Below are 22281 nucleotides of genomic sequence, written 5' to 3'. Positions count from 1 at the left end.
GCTGGAGAATTACATTGCCTTGACTACCAAAGGGGAAAATGGGTTCCTGGCATCATTGGGCGGTGTTGGGAAATACCATGTTGTCTCTCTGCATTTAGCGTTGTGCTTCCTAGTCTTTCAGCTGCACCGGGACTCAGTATTCACTTGGGTACATAGGGGCTGGATCACACGTTACACGGCATGTTTGCTGCGTGTATCCTGATGTGGGTGGGGGCAAATGTCTGTGCATCTTAGGCATGCTGGTCATGACATGAACCAGCTTGGCCATGGCTTCCTGGCATGTATTCTGCAATCTGTGGAGAAGTATATATCACCCTTTCGCAATTCAATTTGCCATACAAAAGGCAAGCACTGTTTTGCTGCATTAAATGTGAATTGGCCCTAGCTGCTGTATAGTCTGTGCATAGTCACTAGCCTCAGTTAAATTGGAACCCAGTAAATAAAGCTGGGATTCCGCCAACTGGGATTGCGGCGGCTCCCTCACTGCTGGAGCAGGCTGGGGAAACGGCACAAACTATTCCCCATCTTCAGCATGGGGATAGTAGCTTCTGGCTGGATCAAGGCAAATAAGATTAGCATTCTGTTCAGCCCCCTTTTTAACTTGACAGTGTCAAGAGGGGGTTGGACTCGATGGCCCTTGTGGTCTCTTCCAACTCTATGATTCTATGATTCTATGAAATTACACCGCTTTCTGAGGATACACACTGAACTGAATGCTTGCCTCAATTGGGGAACAGCCATAGCTCAGTGGTAGAGCATGTGCTCTCTGTGCAGAAGGCGCAAGGTTCAATCCATGGCATCTCCAGTTAGGGCTGGGAAAGTCCCTTGTCTGAAACCCTGGGATGCTGCTGCCAGTCAGTGTAGACAGTACTGAGCTAGATGGAGCCAATGGTCTGGCTTGGTATAAGGCAGCTTCCAAGGTTTCTATAAGCATCCTGCTCTCCTTGCAGAATAAATGAACAGTGAGAACACTGGAACAGATAGATTGCGTTCCCAATTAGTTTACTGGGCAAAGTCTGCAGTAGTACTGTACTACAGATCATTCTATTTGCCATTATGATACATTCACAGGCAACAGCTAGGGATATGAATAGCAATGGATATGAAAATGGGAATGAGGATTTTCACACAGGTCTAGATTCTGTCAGCCTGTAGAGAAAGAGAGGGGGATTGTTGATATTTAGAAGAACTCTCCTTCACCTTAGGGGCCAATCCTGGTTAACTTTAGGGAAAATGTTAAAAGCTCCAGAAACTGGTGAGCTCTGAATCCTAAAGACTGTGTTTGTTGGAGGCTGTGGCAGTTGGGAAATAATATTGTGACATCTGTAAAAGCCACGCATTTCTCCTCATCTCTTTGTTCACTTTGTAATTCTTCCAGTTTTCTGCATGAATCATTGTTTTCTATCTTGTATGATTGATGGGATATATTTGTTCTTTGTAAATGGATGTTGTTCCATCTTGCACTTCTTTTTCTCTCTCCTCGTGTTATCTGTGTATCATACAATTCCTGTACTGCCTAAATGTATTTTATTGCACATGTGGTTACTCTTAAAAAAACAATATTTTAGAAATTGCTTTCCTTCCTTCCTTCTTTCTTCCTTTGGCTATTTTGTAACGATTCATTCTTAGGTTATAAAAATAGGTTCTTCCCTTGTGGATTTTGGATGCCACTGATATTTTAAGGCTGCAGATAAAATTCCATTCCATGATACAAGTTATATGACATAACCCACACATTTGTGTAACTGTGCTCCACAGATGTTATTGTTTTAGAATAGAAACTCTGTCTGAATTAACTCTATGAGCTGGTTTAGCTACTAAGTGTTAGTAGGGGTGGGGGTTTTTTTTAATAGGCAACATCAACCTTGTTTTAAAAAGCCCTACTTCTAAAAATAATGTCACCCCACCCACTTTTATTCTCAACAGACTAATAAATGAACTGATGCAAATAGTGTTTCCAGTAGATGCAGGCTATTATTGCGTGCATGTGCAACAGTATAGAATGTGATAAACAAAAATCCTGCCTTGCCCTGAGAGGCTTATAATCTAAATTTAGACCCAAGGAGGAAACAACAGGGAGAGAGGCACATAAGTAGAAGGAGGAGAGCCAAGAGAAAGAGGAGTTGCAAAGGATGCGTGTGAGTGGGTGTCAGTTGCTTATTCTTAAGTTTCCTATGTACTCTATGACTATGGGGGGGGGGTTATACCAGAAACGTCACAGAAGGAGTGGATTTTTAGCTACAGCTGGAAGGGGAAGGGAGGTAGCCTACTTCTTCACACAGAGCATAGTTAAACTATGGAACAGCCGCCAACTTGGATGGCTTTGAAAGAGGACTAGGCAAATGCATGCAGAATGAAGCTATCAGTGGCTACTAGCCACACTGGCTGTGTTGCGCCTCCACTGTCGGAAGCAGCATGCTTCTGAACGCCAGTTGGTGGGTGTCACAGGTGTGCAGAGTTCTGTTGCTCTCGTAGACAGCTTGCAGGCTTCCCATAGGCATTTGGCTGGCCACTGTGAGAACAGGATGCTGGCCGGATCCAGCAGGCTTGTCTTTTGTTGTTGTTGCTGCAGCTCTGCCAGTGAGTACTGGGGAGGACCGCTCCCCCTTAAAGCCCATTTTCCACCTTGGGCCTGGGGGCAGGCCCCATACTCACCGCCACAGCTTATAAGGCTCCAAGGAGGCCTGGGGGGTGGGATGGATGTTTAGTCGGGTTTGGGAAGTTGTTTAATTTTGGTATGTTTGTAACTTTTACTGTTTTTGGTTTTTATTGTTTTTTGTATAGGTTTTAATTTGATTTTAAGGGGAGGGATCAGGACTGCCTGGGAGCCAACAAAATGGCTGGGGCAGGTTCCACGGGGGGGGGGGGGTGTGCACTGGGACAACCGATTTCAGTGATCATGGGCAGGAGGAGGAGTTACGCTAAGACCAGACCATGTCATTACCGAGGAGGCAGGTTTAGTCGTTGTTTGAGGACTATCCCTGCCGCTGGGTCTGGTCTTGACTGGACGGATACTGGAATCAGCAAGGGATACCCACATAGCCTGAAGGTGCTGCTGTGCAATGCCAGGTCAATGATTCATAAGACCACTGCCATCCATGACTTGATCGTTGGCCATATATGAGAATGGATGAAAAAATCATTCAAATTAGAGACCTAAAGATGCTACAGTTGGAGGAGCTAAGTGTTAAGAAATCATTGTGCCAGTAACAAGTAGAAAATTTCTAGAAGGTTCCAGAGTTTTTTCCTTGAATGTATGGGAGTGGCACTCTGAGCTTAATTAGCATCAGCTAGAAGTGCAAATAAGAAGACCTGGCATATGCCTGTTCCTGTAATTTATGAGGTGCTGACAAGACTTTTGTTTGAAAGTGTACTGTTAATTGCTGTTTATGTTAACAGCTGAAAATATATATTGCTATCGTAATGCTTGTACCCGGTCTGGGAATGAAATCTTCCCTGTTTAGGGAAGTTTTTAATGTTTGACGTTTTATTCTGTTTTTAATGTTCTGTTGGATGTTGCCCAGAGTGGCTGGGGAAACCCAGCCAGATGAGCGGGGTTGTTATTGTTGTTGTTGTTATTATTATTTATTATTATTATTATCTCTTGACTGAGACCTCACAGAGTTTGTGCGTCATCTTTGAAACAACAACTTTGTCATTGTTCACGACTTCCGTGAGAGAGAAAGAAGATAAACTCTGCTAAACAGTTTAAAAGAGGTTTTACCTAACCACCAGTGTCTGCACAGTGAAAGTGTGTGGATGGTAACCTCTAATATTAAGGTGGTAGTTGGGGTCTTGGGTGTAGAGCAGCCTTGGGTATAGTGAGCTTGTGAAAGCCCAATGAAATCTAAGCACTGAATGCCCAAGCCCTTAGAGATGTGGGACTGGATGAAGGAAGTAGAGATCTGGAAAGTGAGTCTATGTTTGAATGCCATACAATTTGATGAAGCTGCCCAAAGCCAGAACATAGAGAGATTAAGAAAAGTCCCAAGAAAAGGGGAAGGGATGCTGCTGAAAAGTTGTGATGGGTAGGAAGAGAAGCAATCAGCTGTATGAAAGGCAACATAAATCAAGGAAGGTAAGGTAAAAGGCTGTGTAGACACCATGCATTTATAGCATACTCCTACCCTCAAAGAATCCTGGGAACTATAGTTTATCCCTCACATACCTTCTATTCCCTGCACTCTTAACAAGTATAGCAATCAGGATTTTGAGTGTGTGCTTTAAATGTGTGGTGTATACGCAGCAAGAATCCAGAGACCTTCAATTTTGCTGGTTAGAGAGAGATGGTGTAGAGACTGCATGAGCAAATAGCACGTTTCAAGACTTTGGAGGTAAAAGATGGAAGGAAGATTGGTTACAGAATGAGCAATTCTTTCAGAACACGGGAAATGGTGGCACATTTGAATATGATAGAGAAATAACTGATGTAGAGAGAGAACTTGATTTTGTGGTAGACTGGATAGAATAACGATGCAAGTGCTATTATAGGTAAATCCTAGATTCAACCATTCCACAAAATCATCCTAGCAAGATTTCACTGTGGGTGGTGTAGACAATGCCAGGATGAGAAGCCCTTTATTTTTGCCATTTTCAGAATGTAAGGAAATTGATTCTTTTGCAAAAAATGTAACTTTTATGTATCTTCTTATCAGTGAGTTACAATCACATTTTCAAGTGGTTGAAAATTATGTTGTTGAAAGTGATGGTGTAGTTGAAACTGACAGTGCAGTTGAAAGGGCTTTCATATTTGTTTGTTTTTCCACCACCACTGGCAGATCTTCCTTCCAAGTTTTTCTTTGTTCAGAGATTAGGTGTTGCCTTATGCCTGCTTTGCCAAAACACACCATGGACATTCAGTTCTGGTAGTGCTACTTGGGCTGGTGTTGCAGAGTTAGTGCATTGACAGAGGTCCAAGGATTGTATCTGTTCCCAGTATTCATGAAGCCCAGAGAACTCAGGAGACATAAATCTTGTCTTTGGTCCGCAGTTCTTTGAATCCCTTCCAGGAATAGAAACTTCTAGACAATTGTCAATTGCTGAAACCAGAATGTTGTTCTGGTGAGGTGCCAGGCAAAATATGTTTCCATTTTGCGAAACATCCATTCAGCATATGTGATGGGAGAATCTATTTGCCAGTTCTTTATTTCAGGCACATTTCTTTGGATTACACTATATGTGAAGGGGGCAGACACTTTTGTTCGTTCACAGTGCTGCCCCCATCTTTATATAAAGCATCTTCTATTGAACCCTGACTGGAAACACAGGTAAAGTGGGGGAGGGGGAGCTAGGGTTCAGATCCTTTGCCCATGTGCATTTCTTGTTGTAAAAAATGAATACATGTACACTCTGCTTTATATGTGAACAGCGCACACCCATGAATGTTTTCTCCATCATGTCTAGTTTGGCTCTATATCTTTCGTAAGTTGAGGCATACCAGTGCAGAGAGAAAATTGCCATCTTTCACCCCGTTTGGAAACGATGGGATTCAGTTCTCATTCCTTTCATTTTAGCAATGAATAGTCTCCAGCCCAAGAGTCATTGTACATAGCTGGTTCACACACAACACGAAGAGGACAGTATAGTGGTCACTGTGCCTGGTCCAACTACTGTGAGCTAATCCATGGTTTGGCTTAATGTGTCATCTGAACCTGGACTGGTTGTTTCGCGCACTCCAGACAAACCGTGAACTAAAAGCCCAAGAACGTGATCTGGTTACAGATCATGGCTTGTATGAAGTGAGACAAGCCATGAGACAAGGTTTAAATGGCATGCTAAACAAAATGATGACTTAGTTCACACCAACAGGATTGCAGGAAGGTCTTTTCCCTTGCCTTGCTTTGCAATGTAAGATTGCAACCACCAGTGTGCCCTGCTTTCAAATGATATTCATAGTTACAGGGTTTTTATATATGGAATGGTGGTCTGCTGGTGTCCCTGGTAATATTCAGTCACATATACTCCAAAGTTCCCAGTGAGCATTAGGGAAAAGCAGGGCTTTGCTGGTAGCTCCCCACATTTCTTGCATAAATCCATTCCAAGTATTATATTGACGCAAACTGCATTGGCATCAGTGATCACACTGGGCTACCTGTGACAGATCTGGATGATCCAAAGATGATCAAGTATCCAGTTGGGCCAAAGGGAAGCTGTTTCATATCTGATACTCCAGTTATGGTAGTAATAGACTTAAGCCAGCTTAAAATTTAGGTTAAACTAGCTTTCCTCTGGATATAATCAATTTATGTTAATTTAGATAATTTGACTTTGGTTTCTTGGAAAGCACAAGTAAAAGCCCCAAAACTAGGTTTGTGTATTTTATACATTGTCCATGGTGCCATAAACTTTTCAGTTTCCATTATCACCGATGTGCATTTTTATTACTAACCATTTACCATACTTCATTTATTTGGAACTAGGATTGACTACATATGCTAGAATGCTCGAACTTCATATGGAAATAATTGATTTTGATGTGCCTTTTGGTTGATGGTAGTATGAAATAATGCTGTTTAAATTTTGGCTGAAATTATTACTTTTAATTATTTCTAATATACAGTGAAATTGCTTCACTGAAAGGGCTGGTTGAGTATTCATGTTTGCCATATAAATGTAGTAGCACAGTCAATACTTAGTTTATGTTTGCCAGGTTTATACCATCCACAGCCAACCTCTGAATCCCTGTTTTGGGGTCCTGAGTTCATGCCTTGTGAAAGTTAGCATAAGTTTTGAAGCTGAATTTCAAATCATGTGTCCCCAAATGGGCTATATTATAGATCAAAATCAAGAAAACCACTCTTCGTTTTTAACATTCCATATGTGTTTGATCTTCAGCATGTTGGATTACGACACAGAGAACTTAAATTCTGATGAAATTTACAGTTCCCTTCGTGGAGTCACAGAAGCAATTGAAAAGTTTAGTTTCCGCAGCCAAGAAGATCTAAATGAACCAATCAAGCGTGATGGAAAGAAGGACAGTGACATTGTAAGTAGGCTTCTGGGGAGATGAAAGGATGATGTTGATGAAAATGGTTAGCAAAATGTCGTGATTTTGAATAGTTTTCCTACAGGGAAAATATTTTCATGCCGTTTGACTTTGATAATCCAATGCCCTTTCTTAGCATTGAAGTTCAGGAGTCAAATCTTGCAGCTTTTGCTCTCTTTGCAATCTTAGTAGCTGCATCTAATGTAAGTCTTGCTAGTCTTAATTGCCCTTGTTCTCCCTGTTCCCACAGGTTTCTCGAGATGGCTGCTTAGCCTCACCAGCCACTGATGTGCGTGGAGGCAGTGATGTTGTGGAAGGGGGAAGGATGGCTCTTGATAACAAAACTTCCCTACTCAACACCCAGCCCCCGCGTGCATTTTCGGGACCCCGAGCCCGGGAGTATAACCCTTACCCACACTCGGATACTATCAGCGCCTATGACAAGAGTGCCCTTAAAGAGGCAGTGTTTGATGACGATATTGATCAGCTTCGGGACGGTTTGTTTTTGTTTTCTAAATTCATGGACGATCCCCATTCTTGCTTTAAAATATGAATATTCCTATTTAATTGGTGATGAAATGTACTGGAACTTGCTTCTTGAGTTCAGTTTCCATCACCTCTTAGCTCATCTCTGCTAGAATATGCAAAGACAGTGAATAATATGAAATATGAAACTATTAATTGGGAAATCCTAGTCTTTAAAACTATAATATGAATATGTTCATTGGGTAAACTTAGTGTTTGCTTTAACATTTACGGTCTTTCCCCCTCATCACTTTGACAGGATAAGGCTGATGGGGTGGGAATGACAGGAATGTCATTGTTATTAGAGCCATTTCACATTTTCTGACAGCCCCTGGTAGTAGACCAGTATTCCATCTCTGTGTTTTAGCTACAGCACATGAACTTGAGGGGGAGACAATGCATCCTTAAATAGTCGGGATCATGAGCCTGGAGACTGTACCTGGAGGCTGGAGCCTACAGCAGTCTGTGTGTGTGTTTGAGTCAGGGTCACAGCTCAGTAATAGAGCACAAGCTTTGCATGCAGAACATTGTGGAGCCAACCCCTCACATCTTCAGGTAGGGCTGGGAGAGACTCCTGCCTGAAACCATGAACAGCCTCTTATGGCCATTGTAGGCAGTGCAAAGATGGATGGACCAATGGTCTGACTTGATGAACCCCCAGAACAGCTCAAAGTGGAAGGAGAGGGGAGATTATTCTATCAGGCTAGCAGAATGGTTTGCACTGACCGAAGAATATTTGCAACTGCAACACTGAATTGCTCCCTAAGTATGTTAATGTTATAGATCAACGTGTATTGTAGCCAAAGGATGAGAGATAAATCATATTTATAGACGCTGTGAAGAAACAATGTGAATCTGTCTTATCCTCAACCATTTGCAGCAGTAGGTTCTGATTTGTCCTCATTGTGCTTTTCCTTTTCCCTTCTCAGTGCCCATTGATCATTCTGATTTGGTAGCTGATCTTTTAAAAGAGTTATCCAACCACAATGAGCGGGTAGAAGAACGGAAAGGGGCCCTTTTTGAGCTACTGAAGATTACAAGGGAAGACAACCTAGGAGTTTGGGAGGAGCATTTCAAGACCATTTTGCTCTTATTGCTGGAAACGCTTGGAGACAAAGATGTAAGCTATCAACATAGGATCCAATATCTTTTAGGGATCTTTCAGGTGACACACATTTTCTACAGCAAATGGTGCCAAAGGGTGATGTTTTCACTTTATATGTGGCTATTGTTTAGATGGAGTGGCAATACTGTGGTGGTTTGCTATCATTAATGTTTCCCAGGAATTCAAAGAAACTGGAACTAGCTGCTTTGGACGGGCTTCTCCAGAATACCTCAGACTGCTTTAAAAAAATGGTCCAAATCTGGTTTCCACCCCCCCCACCCCCTTAAAAAAATATATCCATGTGTTCTGAGCAGCACTGGACAGTTGAGTCTCGCTGCTGTTTAAATTTCCTGTAATGCCTTCAAAGTAGCCTCATTCTGGGGCAAGATGTGAAATCAAAATGGCAGCCTCCAGCGTTGCTGCGCACCTTTCTGGTTGCCACCCCTGCTGCCAAGTAAGCCTTTTGGAGGAGGCGATCCCACCAGAGGGCATTTTACCCAGGGCTCCCTCAGACCTGGAGCTGCCCACACAACTAGATAGGAAGCTGAGAGAATAGGGGCAGATCAGTATGAACATGGATGGTTATGAATGCTAGCACTAAGGAATAGCCATGCCTTTTAAAAGCACGGTGTGATCATTGTTGCCCTTTGGGTGGACACAGTTGCTACTGCCATAACTTCATTTGTTTAAAAGATTTCTATCCTGCCCTTCAGCAAAGCCACCAGGTCAGTTTGCAAGAATGAGATGATGAAACAAATAGAATAATAGAAACTTCATTATCCTTCATTCTATTTTCTTGTTTTATGAGAGGAAGTGGACATTCCAGCCTCTGAAATTTTCAGTTGGGTCATCACATCTTACCAATCACCTTTGGGTTTCTGAGCAGTGTACCAAAGCAATCAATGGAATCATTTCTTAGTTGTTGAGCAAAATGTAGTGGTGTCACCCAGCTTGCCTTGACAGCAGTATAATACAGCAACTAGGTAAACCAAAGGCAGCCAGACTTTAGTTTGTTGCACTTGAGGATATGGTCTGAACATACAAAGGCCCTTGGCTTACATTTCACAGGCAAATAACTGACAGCATTCAATATTATGCTGGCTGGTTTCCATCTCCCCCACCCCCTGGCCTACCACCACAAAATAAAAACTGAAACACTAGCACTTCACCACTGAACGTTTACTCAGTTGATATGAAGTATCTGAAGTAGTGCCCATGGTTTTACCTGTTTGAAATGCCATCAAACTATTATTCTGAAAGTAGCAGTTTGTTGCATGCCAGTTATTGTTTGCTATTAGTGTCTACCAGTTATTGTTGTCATAGATGCGTCAGAAGATTTATTCAGGGTATGAGTCATGTTCTAGCCTGTGAACTGAGCAGGTGAATACTCAAAGCATCAGGATGTACTGAAAAAGTTCAGCCAGGAGCAAGTTAAGCTCAGTGCTCCTCTGTTGAAACCGTAGGCACTGTTTGGAATGGCCGTCATCCAAAAGCATAACTCAACAGTTATATAACTAGAGCAGTTGTTCCTAGTATTCATGTTTGTAACATCAGTAAATGGCAAAGCTGGGGTGGAAGTACACCGAATGACAAGAACTGTGATAGAAATGCTGGATAGATTTATTGCAATATAAAATAGAACAGTACTTGGGTTTGCTGTGCTTAACAATAGTTGTAGCTCTTCTGAATTGCAGTGAGACAAGAGGAGTACAAACTTATCTTAACTGAATTTCAGTAGGCAATGTGTTGGACTTTATTTTTGGTATTAACATGCATTTAAGAAACATACAGGATCAGAACTTTGCATATCTCTTATTGAGATTCTCAACAATGGGTAGCTGAGATAATGTGACCCACAGAATATAGAATCTAGAAAATCCCAGCCTTCATTTTAAAACAGAATCTGCCTCTTATACTTGAGTCAATACATTTAAGAGCATGGTGACAGCTCAGAAACTAAAAGGTACATGAAAAATCAAGTTATTCCCCACCCACCCAGTGCTATGGATTATAATTCTTTTGTGTTTTGTTCAAATGTTTTAAATTTTGGGTTAACAGACACAGAAGCAGAATATAATAATTCTGCATATAAATTGCTCACTGTTAGGTAGCATTTACCTAGTTCTCAGATATATAACTGAATTTTGCAAATGAGTTGAGACCCATGATGTGTGGTTTTGAGGGATCCTCATTGCTAAACAAGTGCCTCATAACCCTAATGCTCCCCTTTTCTTGGTCTAAAAGATTTCTCCCCAAAATAGAAACTGTGCCAGTCCTAGCAATACACACTTTATGCTAGTCATTTTGAAAAACTAAATGATCTCTTCTCCAACATGTGCTTCTGCTTTTGATCTAGCATTCAATAAGGGCCTTGGCACTGAGGGTGTTGCGAGAAATCTTGAGGAACCAGCCTGCAAGGTTTAAGAACTATGCTGAACTAACTATCATGAAGACTCTGGAAGCACATAAAGATTCTCACAAAGAGGTGAGGTGGCTGTTTTGTTGCTGCTGGAGAAGCTCTGTTGTCTAGGGCTTGTTGGCAAGAGACTCATCTCAGCCCTCTTAATGGTCAAAGCTTAACTTCAAAGGCTGACAGATATTTCTGTGCCTGTTCTACATAAAACGAATTGCGGTAGACAGGAACCTAAATGCCAAGGAAAAGTATTAAAATAGAATGGGTGGTGGTTAATGCTAATACTACTTAGGGTAGACTCATTGAAATTAATGGAGATTAATAGCAGGGGGTCAACTCTGAGTACAACTGTGTACTGTAGGGTTACTGTAAAGTAACATCTGAGGCATTTTATAGAGAAATGGTGGGGTGGGAATAGGATTCTTGGCCGCAAAATGGGAGTAATAGGCAAACCAGGCTACAGGAGACAGCCATGTAACCCGTGCAGGATTATAGCTTGAAGCACAAGGTGGCATTATCCGGTTAAGCAAGCAACATGGGAACAAAATGTGTAAAGACTGTCTTAAAAAGGAGGACCAGAAAATATTTAATCCGTTTAATAAATCAGCATGTCTGTACTACACTTTCTTGGAACCAGAGTCTCCACATGACACTCATTTTTTTGTAACAGCATTTAACAGCAGTTGTAAACTGATTTCCAGATAAAGCAGCTGGACAAAACATTTTGTTCTGAAGGAGTGCATTTATTGGCAGGCATCTCCCAAGCACACATTCTTTTTGATTCACCTTGACTCTGTGCCCTTGTTGGGTTTTTTTTTCTTCCCCTTCTTCTTCCCCGAATCACCTCCACAAGTGAGTGGAAAAGCTTGTCATCTCCCAAAGCTTTCTCCGCCGGTTTTTCCCCTTTTTGTCTAAAACACTTTTGTACAATTGTGTCACAGAGTATCAAAATTATGTATAGTGCTTAAATTGCTTCAAACTCTTATGCTCTCATTGCCACTTGTGTGCATTTGTGAATATATAAAGTACCAACTTTGGAGCTATCAATAAGTATAGACATGCATCCCGCTCCAGAAATCAATGTATGTGTTCAGATGTGTGCAGGCATATCTTGTGGGTGGTTGTATTCATTACAGTTGTGGAAAGTGCAAAGAAAGGTAGATATAGACTCAGCACTGAAGAGCTCAGTATGTATGTTTAGCTTAGTTGTACCTTTTGTGGGTGAGAATCAATCCTCCAATTCCTTTTTCCTATGGAATTATGGATTTTCACTCCACCTTCATGTTGAACTGGTGGAATTTGCTAAAATAGTTGCCCTTTTTAAAAGTAAAAAGCAAGTCAAATATTTCAGTTCTGTCACTTGTAAAAATTACGGGTGCCATTGTTTCTGATGAATGTACCTGTCATCCTTACAGGAATGGGTATTTATAGATATCTGAATTACCAAAATATTTAATTATTTTTAATGTGTATTTTTGCAAAATCTTAAACATATACCAAACAGTCTGCACTTTCTTAAGCAAAAAGATGCACGTACAGTCATTAAACCTTCATATTACTTTGTCCTATTTGTGTGGCAAACAATCTTAGTTGTTATACAGTGAAATGTACATGTACAGAATAAATGTATATACAGCCTTAGAATTATATTAACCATGTTACAGTGTGACAGTGCAGGAAAACACACTGGTACTAAAAGGTCTGGTATCTTAACTTGAGGAAAATATAATATTGAACAAATTAGTGTATATCTGAAACCATAATTGGTTCTTTTTATCATACATTATTTTATCATACAGCCTAATAAATTTGCTTCAGATGTGGAGAGGATGGATCAAACAAATCATTTTGTCTCATAAAGATACCTAAACTTAATTTGCTTTTCCTCAAACAGTCACATAACATCACCTGCTGTGTACAAGAGAGGCATGTTTTATTGCAGTTGGGGCAGGGCAATACAGAAAACCGCATTTTGTGACTATCACCAATCTACTACGTGTGTAGATTCAAAACGCAGTATCTAACATCAGTACAATAACCTAGTTCTAGAGGACTGCTGGGTCATGCTAAGTTTTAGATATAGAAATGTATGGGTTTTCTGTGCAGTACTAATCTGTAAAATGTAACTCTCTCTCCCCCCCCCCCCAAATTCTAGGTTGTGAGAGCTGCTGAGGAAGCCGCTTCCACTCTGGCCAGCTCCATCCACCCTGAGCAGTGCATCAAAGTGCTGTGCCCCATCATTCAGACAGCTGACTATCCAATCAATCTGGCTGCTATTAAAATGCAAACTAAAGTCATTGAGAGGATCTCAAAGGAGTCTTTGCATCAACTTCTTCAAGACATCATCCCTGGCCTGTTGCAGGTATGCTACCCTGAATGAACGCATTTAGTCCGCACAAACCAAGTATTATTTAACATTTCTTCTGACTTATGGCAGGTAGTAAGAGCTACTCATTGTATGTTATATATGCATAATTTTTTTAAAACGACTTTCCTCGTTTATAAAACACATGCATTGTCTCTTTCTTCAGGTTGTGTTTTCTATCCTGTTGTTTTGAGTTTGGAGTATATATGGAGCTAGCTGTCAGTTTAGTTCTGTCTTCTAGTATCCCTTTGGCAAAAATGAATCTGCCTCTTTTGTCTTTTAGCACTGTTGTGGCTTTAAAATTCTGTTTTCATGCAGAGTATTATGGCTTCTGGGGACGCGGGTGGCGCTGTGGGTAAAACCTCAGTGCCTAGGACTTGCCGATCGCATGGCCGGCGGTTCGAATCCCCGCGGCGGGGTGCACTCCCGTCGTTCGGTCCCAGCGCCTGCCAACCTAGCAGTTCGAAAGCACCTCCGGGTGCAAGTAGATAAATAGGGACTGCTTACCAGCGGGAAGGTAAACGGTGTTCCGTGTGCTGCGCTGGCTTGCCAGATGCAGCTTGTCACGCTGGCCACGTGACCCGGAAGTGTCTGCGGACAGCGCTGGCTCCCGGCTTATAGAGTGAGATGAGCGCACAACCCTAGAGTCTGTCAAGACTGGCCCGTACGGGCAGGGGCACCTTTACCTTTACCTTTATTATGGCTTCTACGTGAGCCTTTCCTGAGCCAGGTGCAACTCTTGCTGATTGAAGCGGGCTTCCTTAACAGTTGCTTCCTTTGGGTGGATTTTGTGCTATAAGTAGAGTCAGTGGGGCGGTGGGGTGTGTGCGCGCTAGAGGGTGAGGGGGTATGGATCTAAGGCAGGTGTGTTGCCTCCAGATGTTGCTGAACTACAACTATCAGCCCCAGCAAGTACAGTCAATAGCTACTAGGTACAATGGGATTCGTAGTTCCCCACACCTATTCTAAATGTCCCAACTTGCCCCCAAACCCTCACTCAGCTATATAGCACCTCCCTGGTTTAGCTTTGACAGTGTATGTTCTTGAACTATGTTTTCTTCTATTAGTCTTTTTAGGGATGTTGTGGCCCATCAGCCCCAGTCAGTGTGGCAGATGGTCAGGGATGATGGGAATTGTAGTCCACAATACCTGGAAGGCATCGTATTACCTGGAAGGCATTGCATTGGCAACTCCTATACAGTCTGGGTCCTGTATATCTTAGGAGAGCCCCTGTTGAACTCTCTCCCTCTCCTTTACGATCTACTGGATAAGCCCTGCTTAAAGTTTCTGAAAACTGGAAGAAACTTATTTTATTGGCTGTGTTATGAATCACTTATCCATGCAGTGTACCATAAAGATAATTTAAACACTAAGAATACACAAGGTTGCTATGGTTAAAAAAAAGTTCATTTGCAGTTGTTGCCTTTCACGCATCTCACAGGATAGTTTGATGTCTAAATATATGCTCCCGCCTCATCATTTCCTGGCGCTTTCTCAGATTATTTGAAGATAGGCTCTTTCATCTGCTCTCTCCCACCCTCCCACAGCCAGTAGCCTGAGATGGCAGTTGGTTGAGGGAGGAGCCAGTAAGCTGGAACCACCATTGGGAGCTATAGGTCAGGCAGGTCTCATGACTTTGTTTCTCCTTACCTCAGGGCAACCTGGTTGCTTTTTTTTTTAAGAAATAAGAAATAAAAAGTAAAATAAAATCAGTTGGAGGACTTTTTCTGGTTTTGCCCATGATTTGGAATTATTTAGCTACAGATACTTATAGGGTCTGGCCTGCAATGTTTTTAGTTTTTTTGTTTGGCCTTTTTAAGGTTCTCTTGTGGTTTGGTTCCTGAACAATTCAGATTAGTACCATATTTATGATTAGGGTTTTGTTTTTTTATGAGTATAAGAATATATCAACCCAAGTGAATTGTGTTCTCTTGACCCAAGCCTCCAATAGCATGGTGAAGTTGGCAGCTACGTTTTATGGGTTCTCTTTCCTCTGAAAGTTACTAGACACTTTTTTTCTTGTACAAAGTCTGAGGCACAGCCATGTGTTTGAGGCGGACAAGAACACGTTATAAGCAGGAAACTCTGGCAGAGTTCCACCTGATGCATTCAGCATTCCCCGGTTGTTGTATGGCGCACATGATGTCAAGGCGTATTCAGAAACAGAGGTTCTTCCTCCCTCTGCGCAGCTGACTCTCTGCTTGAAAGATTATTGCGGCAATGTTCTTCCACACCTTTGTGCCCTCAGATGGCACATAACCATCATGAAAGCAGAGTGCTGCTTTAAAATGCTCTACTGGCTCTCTCCCTCACCCTGATTGAATCAATATTTTGATGTGTATCACAGACACAACTGCCCTCATTCCTGGTATCAGACAGTTGTGAAAACGGGACTGTGTGTTCTCCCCTCTCACCTATCAGTACACTGAAACTGGCAAGTTTTGCCTTCTTGTAAATGTTGGTCACACTTTCTGAGCTCCCAAGTTCTCATGAGTGATTTACTACACCACACAGTTTGCAAAACAAAGGCGCTGGTGCCTTGGGGAGGTTACAGTTCATTTCCCGTTGTGTCCTAAGAGGCAAATTGAACTGTTACATGCAAATATGTGCTGTGAAGGTGATTTTTTTTTAAAAAAAATCAAAACCACAGGAGGGACAACTTTGAAAATTGGCCTGTGAATGAGAAGTTTAAGTATCTCATGCTCCCCGCCACTCCTTTCACACGGCAACCTCTGAGGCTGCTTTTAATTTTTTAAAAAACAGCCACCCTTTGGGTCTTTGTTATACACATTTATGTGTAAGAATTCAGTTTAGCCCTGAAGTGTTCATTCATTCAGTTGGCCTTATCTGTTTCCCCGTAACTCCTGAGATGAAGCCTTCAGTCCAGTTGAAGGGGTGTCTCCAGATGTTGTTGGATTCCAGTTCTCATCAGAGCCGTGATAGCTTCCCAGCAGCCTGAAACAGCCTTTTCATTGGACTGAATACCTCCCTTTTTTGAGTTCATTAATGTTTCAAAGATGCAGTTAAGTTAGGTGGTGCATTTGAGTGAGCTTCCCCATCTGGATTTGTTCCCCAGGTTCTCTACTTGTTTTTGTCTGGAGGGTCGTGTTGGTTAGGGTGAGAGCTGCCCCCACTTGGAATTCTTCCTCTAGGTGTGGTGCGTCTTTTGCTCTGAGAGGAAAATCAATGAGCCTTTGGTGTTGCTCATTAAGATATGACCAGAGATTTAAAGCCATACAGTCGGTGTCACTTCCAGTGAGATCTGGCCATATAATGCCTGGCTATTGCATATAACCATGTTCAGTTCTGCGGAGGGCTAAAGAACTTCAGGAGTTGTAGCAAAGCCAAAAGACCCTTTTGGCAGCAGAGTGAAGCAGAAAGAAAACTTTCTTGGGTGTTTCAGAAGCTTCTTCTCTCTGCAAGACCTGCGTTAGAAGGCGAGGCGAAACCCGGTGCCTGGGAGAGTCATTGGATCTTTTACAATGTGACTCAAGTTGTTTCTCCCCAGTCATTTTAAAAATACTGTTTCATCATATTCACACAGTTCATGGAATAAAAATGTTTTAAAAATAGCGCAAGGAAGGCACGGAGCTGTATAAGTCAAGCAAATTATTACCTTGTCAAGATGAAGTCAAATGTATAATTATAAAAAAGTTAATTTATAATTAACTTCACCCTTGTTTAGCATGATGTGGCCTGCCCTTTTCTTCAATTGAGGCCAGTTTGTCATTTTCTGGCTACAGCACTACATTGACTCAGGCGGGGAGAGAATCTTAAAAGGCCAACATTAACCAAATGGTTGACGGCTACAGATGACCACCTTCTTGCATAGTTTCAGTTGCCGGGCAATAGGATTCTAAGTGCCTACCAAGTGGGTCATCTGAATCTGTCCTAAATCAAGGAGCAAAAAGTTGATTGCAGCCTGGAAACAGGGCCCAGGAATTTAACCCTAATTAGACACCTGCTCTAGAAATGAGAAATAACACCGGTATTTTTATACTTCTGCCTCATTTGTTATGAGGATTCTTGCCTTAGTCTTGCTTCATAAATACCATTCCCCTTTAGTGTCTGGCAACAGGAGAAGGGGTGGGAATATGGTCTGAAGATAATTGTAGCCTTCTCCCAGCAGAGGTCACTCTGAGCCAAGGGCACAAGCAGACCAAAAGCTCTGTCCTTCTGCCAGGGCCTTTCCAGAAGCTGATTTTAGTGCAATAATTTCACAGCTGTGACTCAGTTGCTGTGTGCGACCCAGGCATCACTCTGCAATGTTTTGCTTCTGTTGAGACCACAATTTTTAAATCCCCCCACAGCTGGTTTCCTCTATTGGTAAAAAATCACAAATCTTTAAAAAGCAATGGCTTTTTGAAGTGGCTGAGCTCTTCCCAATGCTTGATGCTATTCGTTGTTGAGCAGTGTGAGTGATGCAGTGAAAAAGCACATCGCTTCAATAGGAGTAAAAGTTTTTTAAAAGCTAAAATGTAGTGTTCCCCAAACGGTGTGCATATTATGAGGGAGGCGGTGTGTTTTTTGGCACTAGTGATGTTACAGGCACTGTCTTATAGGAAACAAAGCACTCGCAAAACTGCATTTCATACAGCACCCACCTGAAGCATGCAAATACCTCTCTTGTTTTGGGGGGGACTTATTTTTATCGTAATCCAGCCAGCACTTATCACCAGGGATCACTATTAGAAGGAATGCTATGAAGTATAAAGAAAACGTAGAAAAATAAAGAAGCTGGGGGGGGGGAGTTAAAGGGGGAAACCTGAGGAAGCAATCTGTCTCTCTTGCACACACACACACACACACACACACACACACACACACACACCAAATAAAGGCAAGTGAGGTTTGAGCAGGCTCAGGGGCCACAGAATACAAATGTCTGGATGGGGCATGGGATGAAAAACAGTGGGGAGCAGGAATTGAATTGAGTGTCCTGGAAAAGGACATGGGTGACTGGGTGTAGTAACGCACTGCAAGATTTTGTTGCAGGTTTCACCGAGTGGCTTTATTTTTAATTTTCAGTGCACTGTTCTATATCACTGATTTTTTTTCTTTTACAAAAAACCATTTTTAGCGTATTTTAACTTATAATCAATTTATTGGTCAGAATTCGTTCTTGGGTTTTTGGTGTTTTCTTAAGGTTAACCTTCTTCTCTATACAAAGTTGATGTTCCTTTTACAAATGCAAATATAGGAACGCCTTCCCTGTCCCAGGCAAGTATGACTCAGCCTTCTGGGAATTCGTTACCGTTACCGAAAAGGCTGCTTCCTGAAGTTGAATAACCTGCATTTCGATGGGTTAAGGAAGGGTTAACTGGTACTAGAGAGAAGCAGACCGCTGCCCAGTCCTTGGCTAATAAACCCACAGTATGAGCCCAACCTTGCATGCAGGGGGGATTCTTGGGTGCTGGGGCTACCAGTTCTTTCCTGTGACCCATGAGCAACTGTGAGCCAGGCTGGTAACCTGCTGTCTATGGAGAGCTTATGTAGTTCTTGAAGCCATATGTCACTTTTTCTATTTATTCTGTTAAGTTTTGGGGCATGCCAGTTTCCAAGGGAAGGGAGGCGAGAAGGGGAACCCCCTTCCAGGTTGGAGAAATCTTGTAACAATGCTTGTTTGATCTGTTTTATATTTGCTTTATGATTTTCTTTTGCAGGCTATCTTGAAAATTATCTTTTTAAAAAAACAATAATAATAATTGTGTTGGGACTAGGTTTCTTTGTGTCCCTGCATATTTTAATTGTTCTTATTTGAAAGTGTACTACAAACCCACTCCACTAGCTCCTAACCCTGAAGGAGGAGGAGGAGTTTGGATTTGATATCCCGCTTTAAGGAAGAGACAACTTGTGAAGAAACCTTTTGATTCTCATGACTCCTTTCGTTGTTTCCATCTAGGGCTATGACAACACAGAAAGCAGTGTTCGCAAAGCCAGTGTATTTTGCCTCGTGGCAATCTATTCTGTTATTGGTGAAGAACTGAAGCCTCACCTTGCACAGCTCACTGGGAGTAAGGTACGTGCGGCCTCTTGATTTTGAAACACATGCAGTTCCTGTAACTTTAAGCACAGTCATTAGGCAAAATCAGGAGCAGTTGTTCCCAAGCATTTTGCTGGCTTCACAAACATTCAGGAACAGCACACTCATATATGTAGTTGGTTACTGGCCTTTCAAGAGTGTATTTCGGCTAGTTCAAGATGAAGGAGCATCTGCCATATATGTTAGCCCGGAAAAGAGTCCCCTATAATATAAAATGGCCTTGCTCAGCCACAGCAGCGTTTGGGAGGAATCAATAGTTGTGGCACACACAAAATGGCAAAGTGACAGAATGGGCCTGGCAAGTTGATATGTTCCTCCACTGTATTCTTTTTGTGCAGGGACCAGCCATTTTCTTCTATTTTTTATTAGCTGCCTCATAAAATAAATTTGCTATGCGTCATAAAAAACGAAAGTAAAATCATTGGCAATAAAGCCATACGACAGTTAAAAAAAATCCTCAGTCACCTTTCAATGAACTGCTATTCATTGAAAGAGAACAATTTGAAAATGATTCATAGATGGTACTTAACTCTGAGTAGGTTGGCTAAGATTTTTAAGACAGAATCAGATAAGTGTTGGAAGTGTAAAGAAGTGAAGAGAACGTTCTTCCACTTGTGGTGGACATGTAAAAAGGTAAAGGGGTATTGGGAAATGATTTATAATGAATTGAAAAAAATATTTAAAATTACTTTACCAAAAAAAATCCAGAGTCCTTTTTGTTGGGGATAACCCAAACTGAAATTCCCAGGTGTCAGAAAAGGTTATGTATGCAACAACTGCAGCCCGTGTTTCGTTAGCCCCAAATGGAAAGTGAGCCAGGTCCCAACTAAAGAGGATTGGCAACTTAAATCGACAGAATATACACAATTTGCAGATTTAACATATAGAATAAGAGCAAGAAGAACATACGTTTAAAGAAGATTGGAAAACATTTATTGAATATATGGAAAATAACTGTAAACAGCTGAAAATGCTGCCAGCATAAGATAAATTCAACAGTAAACAATTTTTGATGGATGTAAAAGTGGAAAATTGATTTGAATGGTTATAGTAAAATATGCAGGGATGTATGATATGTAAAATGAACCATGGAAAGAGAAGGGGGGAAGTCACTGGATATTTTAAAGTTTGTAAAATGTTTATCTGAAATTGTAAAACAGAAAATTTGGTGAAAATTACAACCATTGGGTGCCCACACTAAAGTCAGGGATCCATGAGTCACATTGAACTCAGTGGGACTTACTTCCAGGCTGACACACATAGGACTGCACTGTGAAAGACCCATTCTGAACTGGAAGCAAATTAATGAGGAGGAGTGGTGTTACTGTGTCTCCTTTCTTTCAGATGAAGCTCCTCAACTTGTACATAAAGAGGGCCCAGACCACCAACAGCAACAGCAGCTCATCTTCAGATGTTTCCACGCACAGTTAATGGAGATCTTTGGACATGCCTGTAGACATAGAAGCCATCAGCTGTGCCTCTCAGAGACCCTCCCCTCATCAGCACGCTCCACCCGCTGATGGAGGCCATGCAGATATTTATTGCAATCAGTATTTTTAGTCCTTTTAAAAGCTTTCTATGGTAGGATATTATTGTTACTGAATGTAAAGGAAGCAAGGCCTGGGTTGCAGTCTTCTTCATTTGAAAAAAAAAAAAAAAGGCGATAGAACACACCATGGTTAAACACACTGCAGTTATCCACTGACGTTTTGGGGGGTCATACTTACAGTAGACTCATTGAAATCAATGGGCTTAAGTTCATCATGTGAATTGATTTCAGTGGATCTACCTTGAGCATGACTTCTTGGATTCAGACCTTGGGTTTTTTATTAGGTTGTGCTTGTATCGGTCAAACATTTGACTAGTTCCTCCTGTTCCTCTAATTTCAGGAATGTGTCCTTGTTTCAGAGATGAGATTAAAATTTAGAATGGCCTCACTTGGGTTTTTTGGGAGAAAGCCCTACATTCTTTTTTTTAAAAAGGAAAGGAAACTAGGCCCCTCAACTCACTTTTTAAAATTATTATGGGGGGGAAACACCAACACAAACAAATAGTATAGTACCATCATCTGAGTGACACCGGTCATGGAAATTCCCTGGGAGATCTCAGCAAACTTGCAATGGTGCTGTTTATATAGGTCAGATGCACTTACCCTACTATAACCTATTTAAGACCCGCCTCTGTGTAGATGTTTCAATTATCTGATTATTATTTTTAGCACATGCTGAGAAACATTTTTTCAAAGTGAGAAAAAAAAGCAAAGCTATATGCTGTGATATAGTCTTGACTTCTTACTCCAGAGGAGGTTCTACTTACTTGACAAAACTCATTCCTACTCTTGTTTTTCATGGTGTTTATTTTATTTTATTTTTTTAAAAAACGGAACTCTATTCTGTTACAGTATTCGCTGGGGATTGAATTCCTTCTGTAATAATTTTATCTAGCTTTATGAAATCTGTTAGTATGCACTGAGCGTGAATGCACTGTAATATCTCTGAACTGGTTAAGTATCAACACTCACTGTCAAAGGAACTGACAACCTATCTCTTAGAAAAGATATGTGAAATGTGCTACTACTGCTGCTGCTTCAATCCTCAGTATGAAATTTGTACTTTCCAAACCTCGATTGGCTTTTGTAGGAGCTGCAACTCAGATAACCAGGCCTTCCTTTCTTAATAAAATACTGCTTTCGTTTGTCAACCAATGCTCCTTAGTGTGACACTTTTTCTGTTGCCACCTCCCCACCCAACCTTTGAGTACTCTAGGAGTTTGTCACCCCACCTCCCAACAACCACACAATCTGATTTTATTTATAATCTTGTTTTGTGTCTACTGTACATAGCAA

General features: G+C 41.5%; 1 protein-coding gene across 7 annotated transcripts in view; it reads left to right on the top strand.

Moving 5' to 3' along the window:
- CLASP1 (cytoplasmic linker associated protein 1) overlaps window positions 1–21407 on the top strand; it is a 165318-nt gene extending 143911 nt beyond the window's left edge. For all 7 annotated transcript variants that reach the window (XM_082238054.1, XM_082238057.1, XM_082238056.1 and 4 more), the window contains 7 exons: window positions 6835–6985; window positions 7236–7482; window positions 8440–8630; window positions 10972–11100; window positions 13184–13390; window positions 19296–19412; window positions 20781–21407. In XM_082238054.1, coding sequence (XP_082094180.1) covers window positions 6835–6985; window positions 7236–7482; window positions 8440–8630; window positions 10972–11100; window positions 13184–13390; window positions 19296–19412; window positions 20781–20867 — 1129 coding nt within the window. In that variant the 3' untranslated portion in view covers window positions 20868–21407. The remainder of the gene's footprint in view (window positions 1–6834; window positions 6986–7235; window positions 7483–8439; window positions 8631–10971; window positions 11101–13183; window positions 13391–19295; window positions 19413–20780) is intronic.
- The last annotated feature ends 874 nt before the right edge of the window (window positions 21408–22281 follow it).

The sequence above is a fragment of the Podarcis vaucheri genome (assembly GCF_965113315.1).
Source record: "Podarcis vaucheri genome assembly, chromosome: 1".
Lineage (NCBI taxonomy): Eukaryota > Metazoa > Chordata > Lepidosauria > Squamata > Lacertidae > Podarcis > Podarcis vaucheri.
This window is presented reverse-complemented; position numbering and strand designations above follow the sequence as displayed.